Source organism: Protopterus annectens, chromosome 6.part1 (assembly GCF_019279795.1).
Source record: "Protopterus annectens isolate FY-2018-M chromosome 6.part1, PAN1.0, whole genome shotgun sequence".
Classification (NCBI taxonomy): Eukaryota; Metazoa; Chordata; order Ceratodontiformes; family Protopteridae; genus Protopterus; species Protopterus annectens.
In genome coordinates this window covers 365,840,041-365,859,381 of record NC_056738.1, presented here as the reverse complement: position 1 = coordinate 365,859,381, position 19,341 = coordinate 365,840,041, and the positions used below count along the sequence as shown (strand labels likewise).

At 39.3% G+C, this 19,341-nt stretch overlaps 1 protein-coding gene across 1 annotated transcript in view; it reads left to right on the top strand.

Annotated features, from left to right (window-relative positions):
- The window catches only part of LOC122805563 (solute carrier family 25 member 45-like), a 1,930,246-nt gene extending 1,912,616 nt beyond the window's left edge, over positions 1-17,630 (top strand). The window contains exon 7 of the mRNA XM_044075783.1: positions 16,896-17,630. Coding sequence (XP_043931718.1) covers positions 16,896-17,185 — 290 coding nt within the window. The 3' untranslated portion in view covers positions 17,186-17,630. The remainder of the gene's footprint in view (positions 1-16,895) is intronic.
- The last annotated feature ends 1,711 nt before the right edge of the window (positions 17,631-19,341 follow it).

The window sequence follows — 19,341 nt, the reverse complement described above, 5'->3', positions numbered from 1 at the left end:
GCCATTTAAACATATTGCTAAGGACACTGTTGTGGGTGCCAGTATTAAAATCCAGCAATGGGTTTCAGTATTTCAAAACATCTTGGTTATTTTCAGCTATGCATCTAAAATAAATTAAGGCCAATTCCCACTTTTATGACTAATGCTAAATAAATCTATAGACAGGGAGTTAATCTTATTATTTTCCAGAGTGAGGTAAGCAAGGAAATACTCACTCACCAAACAAAACCATTTATATCCAGAATAATATATCATCTGTGTCAGTAATTAAAGGGCAAGCAGTTAAAAATCTCATTGTAGCATCCCCAGATAAGTGAGTTTAGTTTGTGGAACATTTTTATCAAACATTAAATTCCATGCTGAGAAAAGTTATTGAGGAATATGGTAAAAACTATGAGCAGTTAATACTGTTAGTAAAGTACCACATGGTTCAATCCTTTTGAATTATTATATGGTAGGCACCCTTGTGGACTACTGGATATTGAATGAGAAACTTGGGAAGAAAAGAAAACTTTAAAAATATCATAGTGGTGATATCCAGTGTGCTAGAACACATAGAAAGAGCTCATGCTATACTGCAAGGGGTGTATATTAAAATACGAGGACCAGGGAAACTTCTTTATTAGATCATCACATTTTAATCTGTAACATGAGTTTCCATACATGATAAGAAAATAAAACAAATTTTAATAAGTTTCCATTTTTTTCATGCAGTAACATTTGTTTACATTTAACAATTTACATTCATTCACACGAGTTGCTTAATTCCTGCCTTCACTTAAATCTCACTCCACCTCTTCAGCATTATTCTGCTTGTATTGTTCTCACAAATTTCATTTATTTCTATGAGATTTGCTCCTTTTATTTTCTAAAGAACACACCTCCAGTTTTTAATCTCTTTCACAATATCAAAATTTCCTTCACAATGAGAATAGATTTTGATTTCTGTTTTCTAGTAATTCCTTATCTCTAGACAATTCATATCCCACAACCCAGCTGAGAAGAATAATTTCCTTAGTTACAACCACTTGTTCACCAACATTTTTGTCAAAGTACACAGTGGGGAATTTGTAAATTTGTTACAGTCCTAAAAACATTTCCCAATTACCTCCAATCCACCGCCAGCATTTGATATCTACCAAAGGAAAAATCCTCCAAATATTAATTAGGGGTACAAAAATACCTATACAAATATTTTCGTTTAAAATTCTGGAAATGTTGAATACTTGGGAGCCTTTCAAATTTCTTCTCAGTATTCATTTATAAATTCTATTTCCGTACTTTATATTTGTTGTATGTCGAACTAATAATCTCTTTTTAACAGTGGCTTCTGATGTAAATAAAACTAAAAACACAAAAGAAATATTCTTTCACTCAACACCCCCTATCCTTTTCTCTTTACCTGTACTCTGTTATCAGTCCCTGATAAAGAAGGCAGTTGCTATTTTTCCCTCACAAGTTATTTGCTCCTGATACATTGGTTCCTTTATTATTTTCCTCCAGTAAATTCCAGTCCTTTTTTGTCTATTTCTAGTCCCCTACCTGCAGACATACCTAAAATCCCTTTTCTCCATTCCAGCATTGACTTAGTTCTTAGAATGCTTTCTGCTACTTTATGAATGTAATCTGTACAGTTGATGTTACTTAACTTAAGGGCTTACATCCACATCATAGTCTTTCCTTTTTCTCAAACTCTTACTTCATTATCATCCTTTTCTACTTTACAACTATGCAGCTAAGGCTCATTTATATAACCCAAATTACCCGTTTGCCCCCCAAATAAATTACTTCCTTCAACTATTTATTATTACCCACAACCTCTCCTATAGCTGATAAAATACATCATACTTGCATATAAGACTAAGCAGACTAAAATATTTTGCTGCTTGTATCTTACTATTCATGCCGAAAATCTAGCTCTTCCAGCTTCTCATTGTTTGTATTATCTTTTGTTTAGTTTCTCCCCATATATCCCTAGCTCCTCTACACGTAAACAATTTATTTTATCATGAACCGCACATATGGGTATTTCTGAACAAATTCATTTATGTGTACACGGTTTACTGCTATACCCTTCATTTTATATCCCAGAATGACTTGAAACTGTATCAAAATTTGTTTGCTTGTTATTTCCCTGGAACACTAATTCCACCTAATACGCGGCTTCTCAGCGCTTCTGTGGATCACTAGTGATATCTGCATTGCTTACTGTACTTATTTCCTTGTTTCACTTGAAAGAAAGTTACTGTTTGTCGTTTTTGCATTTAAGTTACCTGTAACACATTGCACTTAAGTTACCTGGCACTTGCTCACTTAAGCAATTATATAAGTCAGCACTAAAAATTAAAAGCACTACACCCTCATTCCCCACTGGCCCTGGTTTTCAATTATTAAGGAATTCCCAATATTATTCTAGCATGTCCAAAGGTCAGTTGTCAATCTCCTCTCCGGTCCAGCTGGTGAATCTGGGAATTTTGAGGCAATGTTACAACTGCCTCATGTACACAGACAACCCTCTCCTCCTCCCAACAAATTCCAACACATGTGAGAGATGCAATCATATAGCCAAACTGGAGGCCAAGCTCTCTCAACTCAGTACTGGCATAACCAGTCAGGAGGAGAAGGAAACCACACTCACTACAATTCCAGTCTCACATAGACCTACCGACAGCAAACCAAACACATAATCACACAAAAACATACTCGAGGCTCTAAATAAAGATCTGCGAAGCAGCAGAGACCTCAAAGCAGACACCCAAGCAGCCGCTACCCCAAAACAAAACACGTGCAACACATATCTCACAAAGCCAGTGTGCCAAACAGTCACAGCCCTTAAGACTAAACAACACACCTGATACACTTGTAATAGGTGACTCTATCGTCAGGCACACTGACGTCCCGCTCACCAGGCTGAACAAGGAGAGGTCAAGGTGAGCAGCCTGTCGGGCTAGGATCCGCCACATAACACAAGCACTCAGGTCACTCCAAGGCAAGTACAAATATGACTCAGTCATTGTCCATGCTGGTGTGAATGACCTGAGACGTACCTCCCTGGACTACATGGAAAAGAGACATAAAGGAGCTCTCTGAGCATGTAGCCCAGGCAGTATGACCCTGACCTTGAGTAGCATCTTACCCTCACCAAGAATGATGCCACAATATGAAGACAAGATGATCAATTTCAACAATTGGCTTAAGTACTGGTGTCATTCAAAGGGGATCCAATGCCTGTCAGCTTGGGATGATATGCTCGACAAGCCACGATGCTTCGCTAGGGGCGGCTTGCACCTGTCACCCTGGGCTTTCGGATATTGGCAAAGGCTCTTGCTACCCCCATAGTGCCTTTTTAGGCAAGGCTCAAAAGACAAACCCACCTCCATAGGTAACACAAGGGATAAGAAACTAAGAGTAATGCTACTCAACGCCAGAAGTCTAAACCTCAAGATGCACTCGAAACTCTCCTTAGCATGGAGAACATCGATATCTGTGCAGTAACAGAAACCTGGTTCAGGGCTCCCGAGAGCACCTCAGCACTACCAGGTTATACCTCATACCATGCTTTTAGGCCCCCAAACTTGGACGAACCACAAAAGGAGGAGTATCGATATTCATCAAAGATACCCACACCTCCAGGTTGGTGGCAAAGCACGAAGCATCAGAGACTATCCATGTGCAACTAACAGTGGGTAAAACTGCCTTCCAGTTTATAGCCTGCTACAGACCACCCTCCCAAACCCAGGAACCCCACTCGGCCTTCCTGAGAACACTGGAAAATATGAAGGTCTCTCCAAACACCATTATATTGGGCGACTTCAACTACCCAAACATAGACTGGGAGCATTACTCTGGCTCCAACACCCTAGCCCAAAGGTTCCTAGAATTTATAAACTCAAATGCTATGGAACAACTTGTTACCACTCCACAAGAGGGAAAACATACTGGACCTGATCATAACCAACATGGGGACTCTGTACTCCAGACCAGAAGTGTATCCCTCACTGGTAAGATCAGACCATAAACTAATCTCACTGGATATTCACATCGCGACCCTACCCCCCTGCCCAGAAAAGCACAGTGAAAACTTCTCTAAAGCAAATTTTACACTCCTCAAAACTGAGGTGGAATCCTTCAAAGCCCCGGGCCTGTGGAAAATACTGCCCAGACCGCAGAATCCTTTATAAGCGCATTCTATGAACACCTTCAGGAATGCATGGATCATCGATCCCAAATAAAACCAAGACCCAATCCTCCAAAGGCAGACGCCCTGTCTGGTGGACCCCAGCCATAAACAAACTATACAATAGAAGGAGGAAGCTACTAAATGATAAAGCAAAATCCCAAAAGGGAAGGCATCACTGATCAGTATTAGCAAAAACTACGGGCATGCATAAAATTGTCTAAGGCCAGCTTGAGAGAAAAATTGCACAGGACACGAAGGATAATCACAAGGCTTTCTTTAGTTATGTTAGGAACCTGGGTGGTAATTCCCAGATATGTTCAGAATTAGTCGAAAATGACAAAAATACACGAACCCACAGACATTGCCAACATCCTAGCTGACAGGTTCAGCGCAAACTTACCCCCCCTCTCCCCACCAAAAGGACAAATATCTATCCCTGCAGAGTGCTGCCCCCTGACATCTCAGATGCCCAGGTAAGAGCCGCCCTCCCCAAAGCATAAAACACAGCAGCAATGGGACCAGATGGTGTCCCGGGCTCGTCCTACATGAACTCAAAGAAAAGCTAAACCCAAACATAAAACTACTGTTCAATCTCAGCCTTACTACAGGATATGTGCCCATAGAGTGGCGTACAGCAACAGTGGTCCCTCTCCATAAAGGTGGTGCCTCAACGGATCCTGGAAACTATCGCCCATAAGCCTGACTAGCTTGGTCTGCAAAGCTATGGAAAGGATCATCATGGACCTCATAAATAAAGATATTGGGGACCTACAAACACTGGATCCTACAGTTCGGCTTTGTTAAGGGCAGATCCTGCCTCTTAAACCTGGTTGATTTCTTTGAAACAGTCACCAAGGCCATTGGCGAGGGAAGGTGGTCCACACAGCCTACCTGGACCTCGCAAAAGCCTTCGATACAATACCCCACTCGGGCATTATAGATAAGCTCACCAGCTTAAATATAAACCCCTATGTCACTAGATGGATTGCAAACTGGCTCAAGGACAGAACCCACGTGGTTAGAATTGCTGGAGCCATGTCAGACTCCAAACCAGTTACAAGTGGTGTCCCATAAGGCTCAGTCCTGGGACCTCTCTTGTTCGGTATATATTTCTCGGAGGTACAGGCCAACACGGAAGGACTGTGGCTGACCAAGTTTGCAGATGACTGCAAACTGGGCGCCATAATCGACTCTCCAGCCGACACAAGCATCCTCCAAAAGGGCCTCATAGAAACAGACAACTGGTGCCAGAGCCATGGCCTCAAGCTAAATGCCAAAAAGTGTATAGTCATCCCTTTTGGCAAAAACAAAGTCCCCACAAATTACCACATAGGTGGAAATCCATTAAGTACAGAAGAAGTAATTAGGGACCTGGGGACCCAAGTTGATAGTAATCTCTCATTTGACAACCACGTGGCCAAAGTGGTTAGAAAAACATTTTATATAGCCCACCTAAAAAGGCAAACACAGATCCTAGCAAGGCTCTGAATGCTCATCCCTCATCAGGCTCCATATCTGATTCCAGTGATCATACAATTGCCCTTTAAACATCAATGGCTTCGAAGCTTAAACATCTTGGTATTTTCATAGCTATGCATCTAAAATACAAGGCCAATTACCCACTTTATGACTAATGCTAAATAAATCTATAGACAGGGATGTACCTTATTATTTTCCAGAGTGAGGTAAGCAAGGAAAGACTCACTCACCAAACAAAACCATTTATATCCAGAATAATATATCATATGTGTCAGTACTTAAAGGGCAAGCAGTTAAACTCAGTGTAGCATCCCCAGATAAGTGAGTTTAGTTTGTGGTCAAACTTCCATGCTGAGAAAAGTTATTGAGGAATATGGTAAAACTATGAGCAGTTAATACTGTTAGTAAAGCACCACATGGTTCAATCCTTTTGAATTATTATAATGCACCCTTGTGGACTGCTGGATATTGAATGAGAAACTTGGGAAGAAAAGAAAACTTTAAAAATATCATAGTGGTGATATCCAGTGTGCTAGAACACATAGAAAGAGCCCATGCTATACTGCAAGGGGTGTATATTAAAATCGAGGACCAGATTATTAGATCATCACATTTTAATCTGTAACATGAGTTTCATACATGATAAGAAAATAAAACAAATTTTAATAGTTTAATTTTTTTTTTTCATACAGTAACATTTGTTTACTTTTTAATATTTACATTCATTCACACGAGTTGCTTAATTCCTGCCTTCACTTAAATCTCACTCCACCTCTTCAGCATTATTCTGGTTCTCACAAATTTCTATTATTTGCTTTTTTTCTTTTTTTAAAGAACACACACACAGTCAGTTTCTCTCTCACAATATCAATCAAAATTTCTACAATGAGAATAGAAGATTTTGATTTCTGTTTTCTAGTAATTCCTTATCTCTAGACAATTCATATCCCAGTCCAGCTGAGAAGAATAATTTCCTTAGTTACAACCACTTGTTCACTTCTTGTCAAAGTACACAGTGGAATTTGTAAATTTGTTACAGTAAATATTAATTAGCAAAAAGGGCTATACAAATAAATTTAAAATGGGTGTTGAATACTTGGGAGCCTTTCAAATTTCTTCTAGGCTTATAAATGGAATTTTATATTTTTTGTATTGTTGTATGTAATAATAATCTTTTTAACAGTGGCTTGGTAAATAAAACTAAAAAAACAAAAAAAGAAATATTCTTTTCTTCAGCACCCCTATCCTTCTTCTTTACCTTACTCTATTTATCAGTCCTGATAAAAAGAGAAGATTGCTATTTTCCCCTCACCAAGTTATTTTGCTGATACATTGGTTCCTTTATTATTTTCCTCCAGTAAATTCCAGTCCTTTTTTTGTCTATTCTAGTCCCCTACCTGCAGACATACCTAAAATCCCAGTCCAGCATTGACTTAGTTCTTAGAATGCTTTCTGCTCTTCAAGAGGAATCTGTACAGTTGATGTTACTTAACTGGGTTTACATCCACATCATAGTCTTTCTCAAACTCTTACTTCATTATCATCCTTTTCACTTTAGACAGAGGCACAGTATACTAACCCAAATTATAGCTGATAAAATACATCATACTTGCATATAAGACTAAGCAGACTAAAATATTCTGCTGCTTGTATCTTACTATTCATGCCCAAAATCTAGCTCTTCAGCTTCATTGTGTTGTTTGTATCTTGTTTAGTTTCTCCCCCCATATATCCTAGCTCCCTCTACCGTAACAATTTTATTTTATCATGAACCGCATATATGGGTAGATAGCCTAGTATGAACCTATGAACCTATAAAATGCTCCACAACACCAAAATATCCTTTTCTGGATTTATCAGGTAAGGAATAATATCATACACAAATAAAATTAACTTTTGTTGAGTGTTATTGGGTTTTCCTTATTTTCTTCGCCAATGACTGTAAATATATAACAAATGACAGTTGGAAAATGAAAATCCCTGTCTGGTTCTTCCGTTCAAATCCAGCTTATCAGAGAGAAGTCTTAATTCTTGCCTCTGACCCCTCTTATGTCCTTCTAATTAAGCCTATTTATTGTACCAGAGAACAAAAATGCTGCTATTGCCCTAATCATAAAATCCCCACTGACTCGACTGAATGCTTTCTCTGCATCAAGATCCACTTCCCTCTGGACTATCATTTTTTATTAATGCTTTCAAATGTTTGCCTCCCCTACACAAGAAATATCAATCTATCAACTTTAATACATTTGCCATTCTCGTTGCTAATACAGATATAAGACATAAGTTTATAACATTGTTTAAAATTAAAATGGGTCTGTCTGAAGCCAGATCTAAAAGGTCTTTACCCTCTCTGGGCAATACAACCACCACAGATTTCTGTCAGAATAACCTCCATTTTAAAATACTCTTAAAAAACTTCCAGAACTTTATCACTTTTAAAGCCCAAACTTTCAAACGAATACCTGTCTCTTCTTGGTGATTCCCTTTTATTTGAATATACACATTTGTATATCTCTTCTCTTCCTATTTTTAGCTATTAAATTGTTGTGCCTCATCTTCCCTTGACCTTGACATAATTAAATCATTTATAAATATTTTCATGTGTAGCCGAGGTGGTGCAGCGGTAGCGTTGTTGCCTCACAGCAAGAGGTTCTCCCGTTCTAGTCTTGGCTGGAGCGCCTTCTGTGTGGAGTCTGCATGTCCTCCCCGCAGTCAAGTGGCGTTCGAAAGACATGCGTAAATGGGCCTGCCTTCGTTGAAGGTTGGGCATCGAGCTGACACCTCGGCACCCTAAAAATCTACTGCCAATCATTAGCGGACCGGAGTTCCGCTGTTGCGACCCCTAACCGGGAAAAGCCGAAAGAAGAAGAACAACATAAATATTTTCATGTGTACCTTTCTTTGGTTTCCCATTCCTCTACTTTAAAATTTCTTCAGTACCTATAATTATCTTTAAGCTCCCTATGTTTGGCTACAGCTCCATTGTGCTAACTTTTTTTGTGCTTTATTTATTTATTTATTAATGTATGTATGTATGTATGTATGTATGTAGCACTGATCTGTTCCAACCAATTTCAATCTCAGCCAGGGAACAATGTACAATGTAACAATGTCAATGATTACAAAAGTACAGATGCAAAACTGAGATGCAAGTAGCACCATGTGAAAAAAATACAAAATATACTTCTGGTTATATTTAATGATTCATTTCAAACAGATTGAGGGAATAGATTACAAGATGGAGTGTCATACGAGATAGAGGTGGACTATGTTTCTGGGATTGCAAGTACATTTTGCTGATTTTATTACATACAATTTTATGAGTGCATATAATCTGGGGTAAGATGATCTGTCTGTAATTTAAAGAGGGGAGACAGTTTGGGGCATTATTAGAAGTATGTCGTTTAGATTGAGGGCTTTGCAGAAGGTTGCTAAGGTTGTATTGGGGGCTGTCTTATTAGTTTGGTGGTTGGGGGGAGGAAAATATGCTCATATAGGAGTTTGAATAAGGATCAGGTCAACCCTTTTGCCTAAATAGCAGCAAACATGCAACACTTTTCCTGCTAAGACAGTTAAAATCAATGACTATTTAATTGTGATAAAATAACAGCAGGTATAAGTCACTTTTATACAAAGATGGCTTGCAAAGCATAATTTACAGTCACTTTACTGACTAGATACAAACACCATACATTTTGATTATGATTTAAAAAAAATACAGCCACAGAATACTGTTTCAACTTGCTTTACACAAATGCATTAGTCCGGCAAAGACACAGTAATTACTGTTTAACTTAATTATGATGACAGGGTTAGTCATTTCCATCCATTCCTATTTACCCAGCAATTATAGTCATTTGTTAACTGTGCACTCCTCAGATGTTTAACTTCAGAAAAAATCATCGTCACAGTAATGTATTTCAAATTTGTTTCACAAATACACACTAATCCTGTAAAGGCAGATTAGCCCTGTACAAATAACAATTGCAGTCTTGACTGTGTACACCTCAGATGTTGAACTGTGATAAAAACATTGCCACAGTAATTTATTCCATATTACTTTATACAAACATATTAGTCCTCCAACGCTTGATGAATGTGTACACCTCAGTCGGGTCACTGCCTGTAATAAGGTATTTTTCTTTTCAAGCTTGTTAGTCAAATTAGGCCTGCAAGATGTACTACCCAGATTACCTGTCTGCCTGCTACAATAATAAAAAAAAAATAACCTGAAAGTAAATCTCTCTCTAGACAATGTATAAAAAAATAAAAACTAATAAAAATAAAAAAATAAACAGAAAATAAAGCCACTGACTTGTTGCAATTTTGCAAAAAACAAACCACCACCAAACTCTGATTGGTCTGACTTGCTTGCATAGAATGGAAATATGAGAAAGACTGAACGTGGGCACAATGTAACAAACTACAAGGCAGTACTATCTAGTGTTCTCAACAATATGCCATCAAAGGGCTAAAATATTTACAAATACACAAAAGCCCTCCTTGGACTAGATTTCAAAGGCCTTGGAGAAGTGGAGTGGAAGGCTTCTGCCATCCTGCTCTTTCTACTTCAAAGTGACCTTCCCATTCCCAGCCTTGAGATCATCCCAAAAGGCAAGGTTTAGCCAATTCAGTACCTTGTAATTATGTAGTACTGAATGGATGGGAGTCCTATATAACATGCTATGTTAATGAACTTCATTATCTAGGCCAACGTAGCATAAACATATCCAAGGAGCCGGTAGGCTTGCTGGATCTATACAAAGTTATCCTACTCCACAGCTCCACCTGTATGGTAGAATTCACTGATGATTAGTTGTTCTGCATGACCATCATTTTTCTTGGGCAAGGTGAATTCAGGTATGACAGTTGTGTTCTTTCATGCAGATGAAGCTTGGCAGTTTCATGGCTATGCAGCTCCATCTGTATACCAGATTCATTGATACATGTAGGATTTCTGACTTAGATGTAGCTTCTGTACCACAGGACTTCAGCTCAGTGACTTTTGTGCTATGCTCAAAATAGGTAATGAAACTCTTTAACATAGATTACTGTAGAATCTCATTACCTCTTATGGATAAATAGCAGAACTCCCTTCCTTTCGATAATTCAGAGTTGTGAGGCATTAAACTAGGCAAGCTTTAGAACAGAATGGTGGAGACTGTTTTCTCTTGCTACACTGGGTTTTTAGAAACCAACCCTAGATAGTCATTTATTAGATAATTAAGTCCTTTCGGTTTGAATAATGATTTTGATATGAATATAATTCTTTTAATTCATTGACAAGTTAGGCATTTTATGAGATCAGTGTTTTAATGGCGAATTGGACATAAGGAGTTTTTTGTTGTTTGTAAAGACTAATAGTTTTTTTGCTTTAGGCAGCATTAAAGTTTGTTTTTTTGGAAATGTAGTCTGCTCCACTAGGGAGGTTAATTACTATATTGGCAGCAAGACTACAGACCCATGCACTGACATAGTCATTTTGAGCCACATCTTGTGGGCCAGCATTTTCTGTTATGGCCCACAAGCCATGTTGTGAGGGTGACTAAACTTACTCAGGCAGCTGGCAGTGACAAGTATGGGGTGCCCTGTGGCCAAGGTGACCTACTGGAGCAAATCGACTCAGTCGGCCTACGGCCAGTCCTGCCCATCTACTACTAATTCTATAATATGTTCATGTTTCTTGTATTGCCTCCTGTTGCTTTACTGCTGTTTTAAGAATGAGTTTTCCACAGTTCTTCCACCTCACAAGATCATAAATGAATATGAATGTGTGCTTATTCACATTTCATAAGTCTTAGTATGCTTTCTCCTTTGGATTGAACTAGGTTTTAACATGAAAGATAGTGCAGTGAGTGAGTAGAGTAAACATTTATTTACTATCATCCGTAGTTATTTTTGAATCATTTAACAACACAACTCACTTTTACTTTTCACATTATAAAAGCATATGCAGAAGGGTATACTCTCAATCTGTAAATGACTTCAGCATTTTCAAATCACCCATTTACCCACTTGCTGCACATGGTTTAATTTCCTTCTCTCAGATAGGATCATAGGAAGTTACTAGGCTAATAGCCCTAGGGCTCTTACAAGGCAAGTTTTACCCTTATTTCCACGATCAGCACCTATTACCCCTGTCCAAGAGGGACACAGGTGGAACCCCTGAGGTGAATTTGTGGTTACCCATCCAATCGTCCAGACTGTATTTGAAGAGGGCCAATGAGGTGCTCTGCATGTTATGAAGTGGGAGTCTGTTCCAAAGGTATGGTAACCTCTGGGAGGCAAATCTGTCCACTCAGCAGGTTCTATTAAAGTCACATACCAGGTTAAGTTCTTTAGAATGAGTAACCAATATACCATTCGATTTGTGGATATGCAGCATTTCAAATAAAGCAGGATCAGAGATTGCCTTATATGCAAGACAGAGATTGCCTCTAACTAGTCTGCATGAAACAGAATAAAGTGACAGTAATTCCAGATGACCCACATAGGACAAATATTGAAGACCTTGAATTTTCCTTGTGAGGAACCTTTGTGGTCTCTCTAATTGCTGCAGGTGCTTGGAAAGGTACGTACGAAAAGGGGTGTTGTACTCAATTATTGGCCTGATGAGGGAAGAGTATAGGGAGGTTATAACTTCTTTTTTTCTGGAGGCAATACCCTTGCTTATGAGATGAGCAATATAGAATGTCCTTCTTATTACTGTGGAGACATGGAGATCAAAGGTCAGGTTGTTGTCAACCTGTGTGCCCAGGTCTCTCACTACTGAGTGCATACATAGGGTGTTGCTATTGATGTGGTAGTTTGCAGGAGCATTGCTCTTACTGAAAGGGATGATAATACATTTTTTTGCATTGAGTTTAAGGCCATGACTTTGGCACCAGTCATGTGTTTGTGTAAGACCCTCTTGCAGGATGTTGACATCATTTGGAGATTCTTATGACCGCTCCCATTTTGCAGTCATCAGCAAACTTTGTCAGCTTGTACTTTGGAGAAATAGATTCCAAACAGTAGAGGTCCCAGGACTGATCCCTGTGGAACACCACTGGTTCCAGGTCTGCTGTTGGCGGTGGATTCCCCTATTTTGACTATATGTGTTCTATCAGTGAGCCAGTTTGTGACCCATCTAATAATATAAGGGTTGATACCTAGCTTGGTGAGTTTGTCAATGATGCCTGAGTGAGGGATAATGTCAAAAGCCTTGGCTAAGTCTAGATAGGCTGTAAGCACAGATTTCCCATCATCCAGGGCCTTGGTGACTGTCTTGAAGAAGTCCACCAGGTTTAACAGGCATGATCTCGCTTTGACAAATCCAAACTGAGTAGAGTCAAGTGTTTGGGGATTACCTATATCATGTTGATAAGGTCCGTGATGATTCACTCCACAGCCTTGCAGATAAGGCTAGTCAGGCTAATAGGTCTGTAGTTCCCAGGGTCAGTGGAAGCACCAGCTTTATGCAAGGTAACAAGGGTGGCCGTTTTCCATTCAGCTGGGATAAAGCCGGTGCTTAGACTATGATTGAAAAGAGTACCCAATGGTGTTGCTAATTCTTGTTGGACCCCACGTAAGACGCAGCCTGGGATGTTATAAGGTCCCATGGATGCTGTGTTTTTGGCCTTAGAGAGGGCATTTACAACCTGCTCTTTAGAGATACAAGGTAGGGGATAGGTGGTAGGGATGTCATGGAGTACGTATGGGAGGGACAGGGGAGTGACGTTTTCACAGAACCTGTCAGCCAACAGGTTAGCTATGTCCACAGGCTCAGTATATAGTATCATTAACTACCAGTTCAGCAGAAATCTGGGCATTTCCTTTTAGGTTACGGATGTAACTAAAGAATGCCTTATGGTTGTCCTCAGTTGAAGAAGCTAATTTGAATTCATAGTTTGCTTTGGAGGACTCCACAAGAAGTCTTTTTTGCTTGTTTAAGCTGAGGAGGGAGTGTTTCCATTTTAGGGCTCACTCCCTCTTACTCTTAGACAGCAATTTCTTCCTCTTATTCTAAAGCCTGTTAATGACTGTTGTCTATCAGTCAGGTTTGCTCTTCCTTGAGAAGCTGGTTTTGTTCCTGTCAGGTACAGCCGAGTCAGTGCAGTTATACAGGTGTTTATATAAAACATTGGTTTAGAACTTGGCATAGTTGCCAGTTCCATCTGAGGGGTGAGGTGCAGTGAAGCTAATTTATACCATCCCATAAGGGGTTATAATCTGCTTTGGAGAAATCTTTTAGTTTAGTTTTTGGTGGGGGGTCAGGTGTGATAGCTACTTCGAATGAGACTGATTTGTGGTCAGATCTCACCAGGGAAGACATCACAGTGGGGGTGCTACAGTGGTCCCCCATACTGGTAAGCACCAGATCCAGGATGTTGGCAACCCTTGTGGGGGTATCAACCAGCTGGTCCAGGGCAGTAGAGTTAACAAAGTCGAGGAACCTTTGGGCAAGTGATGTTGAGCATGAGTAATTTACCCAGTCAACGAATGGGTAGTTAAAGTCACTCAAAACCATGGTGTTTTGATGTTTCTTGATAGACTCAAGTAGCTCCATCCAAATAGGCAGAGTGGGTGCCCTGATTCATGGAGGGGGTCCTGTAGCTGGCAGTGACTTGAATAGGTGTCCTACCAACAGTTAATTGCACCTGAAGTATCTCCAGGGAATCATACTGTTTAACCAAGCTGGAGGTGTACATTAGTTTTCATGCCTTCAGTTTGTGGTCTGAATGTTTGGAAGGAGGTGTACCTGGTATGGCTGGGGTGCTCTCCACAGCCTTGAACAAAGTCTCTGTGACTGCACAAATGTCTGTCTTTCATGGTGAGGACTGCTTCCAGTGACTGCAGTTTCTTGTTAAGACTTCTAGTTAGCAGCATAACCTTGAGGTTGTTTTTAGATGGAGTTTTTACATCGGGAATTTTGTCCTTGAGACACTGCCTAAAAACGGTACTATGAAGGTGGCAAGAGCCTTAGTCAGTAGAATGACACCAGAAACTAAGCCAATTATTGAAGTCAGTCAGTTTCTGTTTGTAGTGAGGCATCATCCTGGGTGAAGGTAAAATGCTACTTAAGGCTAGGGACATACCTGCCTGAGACACATAATCTGAAAGCTCAGTCATGTCTCTCTTCATATAGTCCAGAGAGGTACATCTCACATTCACACAAACACGGACCATGACAGAATCATAACAGCACCTGTTGCTGAGAGACTTGGGCGCATGTGTGATATGGTGGATCCTAGCACCTGACAGACAGCTGACCATGACCTTTTCCTTATCCACCTGGTGAGAGGGAATATGACACAGTCATAAATAAAAGCAGAGTACAGCTTGGTAGTTCTTCCCCATGTTAACATTTTGAGAGTCCCCAGCCAGTTGCAGCTCAGGCCCTCCAGAAGGGACTGTGTTGAAACATTATGCTGTTGCCTCCACATCAACATTACATCCATAGTCATCCCGCATAATCATCCCCCTAAAAACAAAATTCTTCCTGTCTCATTTCTCTCCATTAAAACTCTCCTTCCTTTTCATCCCTGCCTGACATTTTCTTCACCTTCTACTGTAAAATACAAGCTTCTTTACTTTAGTTGCTCTCATATAAACAAGCATTTCTTTCAGCAGTTGCAGAGTAGTAATGTGATTGCAAACTTCTTTAATACTTGGCTGTCCACCTTGGTATGATAAAGTCCATCTGAACAGAATGTTCAAAACAGCTTTCATACCTATCCTGTTACAAGCTTAATCCACCATTTCTGACTCGCCGATCAGAACACTCCAGCCAACAGTATTTCAAATAACTGTGCAAGCACAAGATAAGCACAAGTTTAATACTCTTGTACATAATACTGTCTTTTTCATTTGAATGCATAATCAATATAAGCAAGTAAATTACCATATATTGACAATATTTGCAAGTTATAGTGAAACTGAATCTATTTCAGAGGAGTTGATGTTGAACTTGAAATCTTTGATCAGTTGTGGCTTATACAGTGACCTTCTGTGCTTATGTATGGCATGCTGATGAATTTTGAAAGCACTAATTAATAGTTCAAAGCTTGATTTCATAGTATACATAAATAAATGGTATACATTCTTATAAGCAACAAGCTGAGGTTATCCAGCCCTGACATATTTTTCTCTGCAAGAGCTTTGCTCATACTATCCACTGCAAGACCACAGGTCAAACAGAAATGCAAGTAAGCAAATCTGTTAGCACTCCATTGCGTTTCTAACCTACCTTTCATCTCTATGGGTCATTCTTGTCCTTTCACTCAGATGACATCTGAAGACTGTTTCATGACCCTTGTAACTTCTAAAGTTTTAGTAATTATGTAAGCAAGTGCAAATTGATGAAAAGGATTGGTTGCTTCCACTGCTGGTCACTTTTTTCCAATTACTAGCTAGACTTTCTCTTTTTAGGGGGATCTTCATTATTATTATCACCAATAATTTCTCCTGCAGAGTACAGGAGCCTTGAGATAAATGCCAGGTAACCTGGGATGCTCAGCTACTTGCTCAAGTTCCACCACTTCTGCTTGAATCTGTTCTTTCTGACCTCTCCTTGCTACATATGAGACTGGTTCCCTTCTCACCAGCTTGTCTGATACAAAATGTTAATAGAATGGCACTCTGTTTTTTTCTGTATTGCTGTATTGTCTTCAGAACTCCACATTACTGTACTATCTCCAAAATGACACTTAGAGCTTAAGGTTACAGAATAAAAAATGTTCACCAAATATCCTTAATGCATACCTAGTACGCCTTTATTTCATTTCACAAAGCTGTTCTGTTCCTTATCTCTCTTTTATTGAAAATGTGCACCTCATACCCAGAATTTGCAGAACCATAAAGCAAAAAGGTTTTATTATCAAGTACTGCAAATTCTAACATTAACCTTAAACATGAAACAATGGTTACTTCTACATTTTGAATGTATACGTGATGCATGATATTTGACTAATTGTGTGAGTCTGTGTCCCATTTCCCATGCAGTGTACATCATTCTTCCTCATTTCAGATGTAAAGGTCTAAGAACTAAGTTTGTTTGTATTTCTATAACACTTTGAACTGTGTCTGTAAAGAAGCAATCTTAATTTGCATGTATAATTCAAAGACTTGAAATTATAAGAAAAGTGTTTGAAATCTCAGTTACCTACTTTGTTGAATACATCATGCCATTAAAGTAATATGATAATATAATACGAGATGCAGGATTACTAAAATAGGATTTTTTTTTCCTCAGATAAGTTGACAGTATTCTTTGCCGGTGGTACAGCAGGTACCTTGTCATGGCTAGCTTCTACACCAATGGATGTGATCAAGGCACGGATGCAAATGGATGGAATAGAAAAAGTGAAATATCGCAATTTCTTTGATTGCACTGTGACCAGTGTGAGACAGGATGGTTTTCAAGTGTTATGTAAAGGAATGACCTTAAATGGTCTGCGTGCATTTCCTGTTAATGCAGTCACTTTTCTTGGCTTTGAGGAACTTATGAAGATTATGGGCTACCCCAGCCAATTTGGTATATGATTATGCCATATCTGAGGAGTGTAACTACCAAGATAAAGATAACAGCTAGTGCAAAGTACTCTAAAAAATAATATGCAACCCTGATGGAACAGAGAGCAGATGTCAAGCTGTCTTCTGTCAATAGTTCTAAAACATGGATCTGAACTGGTAAATTTGCATGTAACGTTTTTTCATTATGTGCCAATATCTACGTAACCTCACCTACAGTCATTGTGCCATCATCATTAAATAATATCTTTCTTTGTATCTTCAATGTGACCAAGACTCATAGAATTGTCCATACATCACAGTCACATGGGGAAAAAGGCATTCCGTGGCTCTGACTAGTCATCTCATTAAAAAATCAATACTGCATAGAAGAAGAATTTAAGGATCATGCATAAAAAAGTGTTTACTTGTGTCATGAAAAGCACAGACTGCATCATCCAACTACTTTGTGAGCATTTCAGGCATCTTTAGTAAAAGATATACGATTTAAAATGTGTATATCGTTGTATTCCAAAGTTCTGATGATTACACATAATAAATACATATTCTGTGCCCAGAAGCAGAATCCACTTGATTCCTGGATGGCCGTGCAGAAGAATAATTTTGGTTCTTGCATGTAAACTTCAGTCTCAAGATGAGAAATGAGGATCAAATTACTTACTGTCACTGCCTCATCATGTTCCAGGGATGATACCTCACCATATTACATTCCAGGGATGATACCTCACCATATTAAATTCCAGGAATGATACCTCACCATGTTCCAGGGATGATCCCTCACCATGTTCCAGGGATGATACCTCACCATATTACATTCCAGGGATGATACCTCACCATGTTCCAGGGATGATACCTCACCATGTTCCAGTCCGAGGATGATACCTCACCATGTTCCAGGGATGACATGCATGTAAACAAGTATGTTTGTGTCTGTGTGTGTATATACACACATCTACAAGTGTGCAGACACACACACACACACACACACACACACACACACACACACACATGCCACACGCGCACACACACACACACACACACACACACACAACTTTGTCACAAGGATCTGTTAAAACTGCCAGTCTTCAATGAACCCTTTGCTGGGAAGGTTCCTGAATCTCATACGGGAAGGAGCCTTTGAACTACACTTTGTGGAAAAAGCTTAGACGCAAAGGACAAGGTTGGTGGTACTAGAAAGCTACAAGGCTGTTCTAGCACAGACTGCTCATATTAACTGTTGCGGCCATACAAGATGCTATGCCATCTCTCCATGTCATGCATATTTCTGATCTGAAATGAAGGACATGTGGTCACCTCCTTAGTATGTAGCATTTTCCCTTCTCAGTTCCTGGATTCCATGAGGAGTGAGAACAAGTAGCACTTGTTCTTTCTCCATCACCTCAGGATACGAAAACAAGCCTTCTATCACTCTGGCCATCCCTACTGAAAACTCAAGCTTGTTCCAACACCATGCTGCCAGCTGCACAATTAGGTACCTTGAATCTGAGTCATCAGCCTGGAAATAGTTTTCTTAATACTTTATGGTGTTGCAGTACTTCACATACTTCACAATTTTCACAAATCTTTCATTTTATGATTTATTTCATTTCATTCAACTTATACAATTGTTTTCTTTAGTATGTCTAATCGCTATTTGCCATTGCAATTGCATGAACAGTCCACGTTGAAATAAATACACGTGAGTTTTTGATACTTTTAGATGAAATGAGACCAACATTTTAGTAACATAAAGCTGTTAACACACACTCGACTGAAATCAGGAAAGCAAAGCAAACATACAATAAATTAAGTATAGAAAGGTAAAAATATAAACACTGAATAATGAATGCCAGACTACTACCAATTCCTTTTGCCAGGAATTTTCAAAATCCTTGTCATTTGTCAGCTCTTTTTACTTTCTCTTGCCACATGCCTCTGAACTTGGACAAAAATCATTTTGTGTATATTGTACCCAGCAAAACAGTTATTAGCCTGTGTCCTAACTGCAGCAAGGAAAAATACATATAAAAATCAATTTAAAGGGACAGATAAAGCAAGCTTCTCCTTACTTAAGACAGAGACGGTAAGTTTCACAGCCCCCATGCTAAAGTATAACGCTGCCCAAGATGCAGAAACCTTTACAAATCCACTCTATGAGCACCTACAAG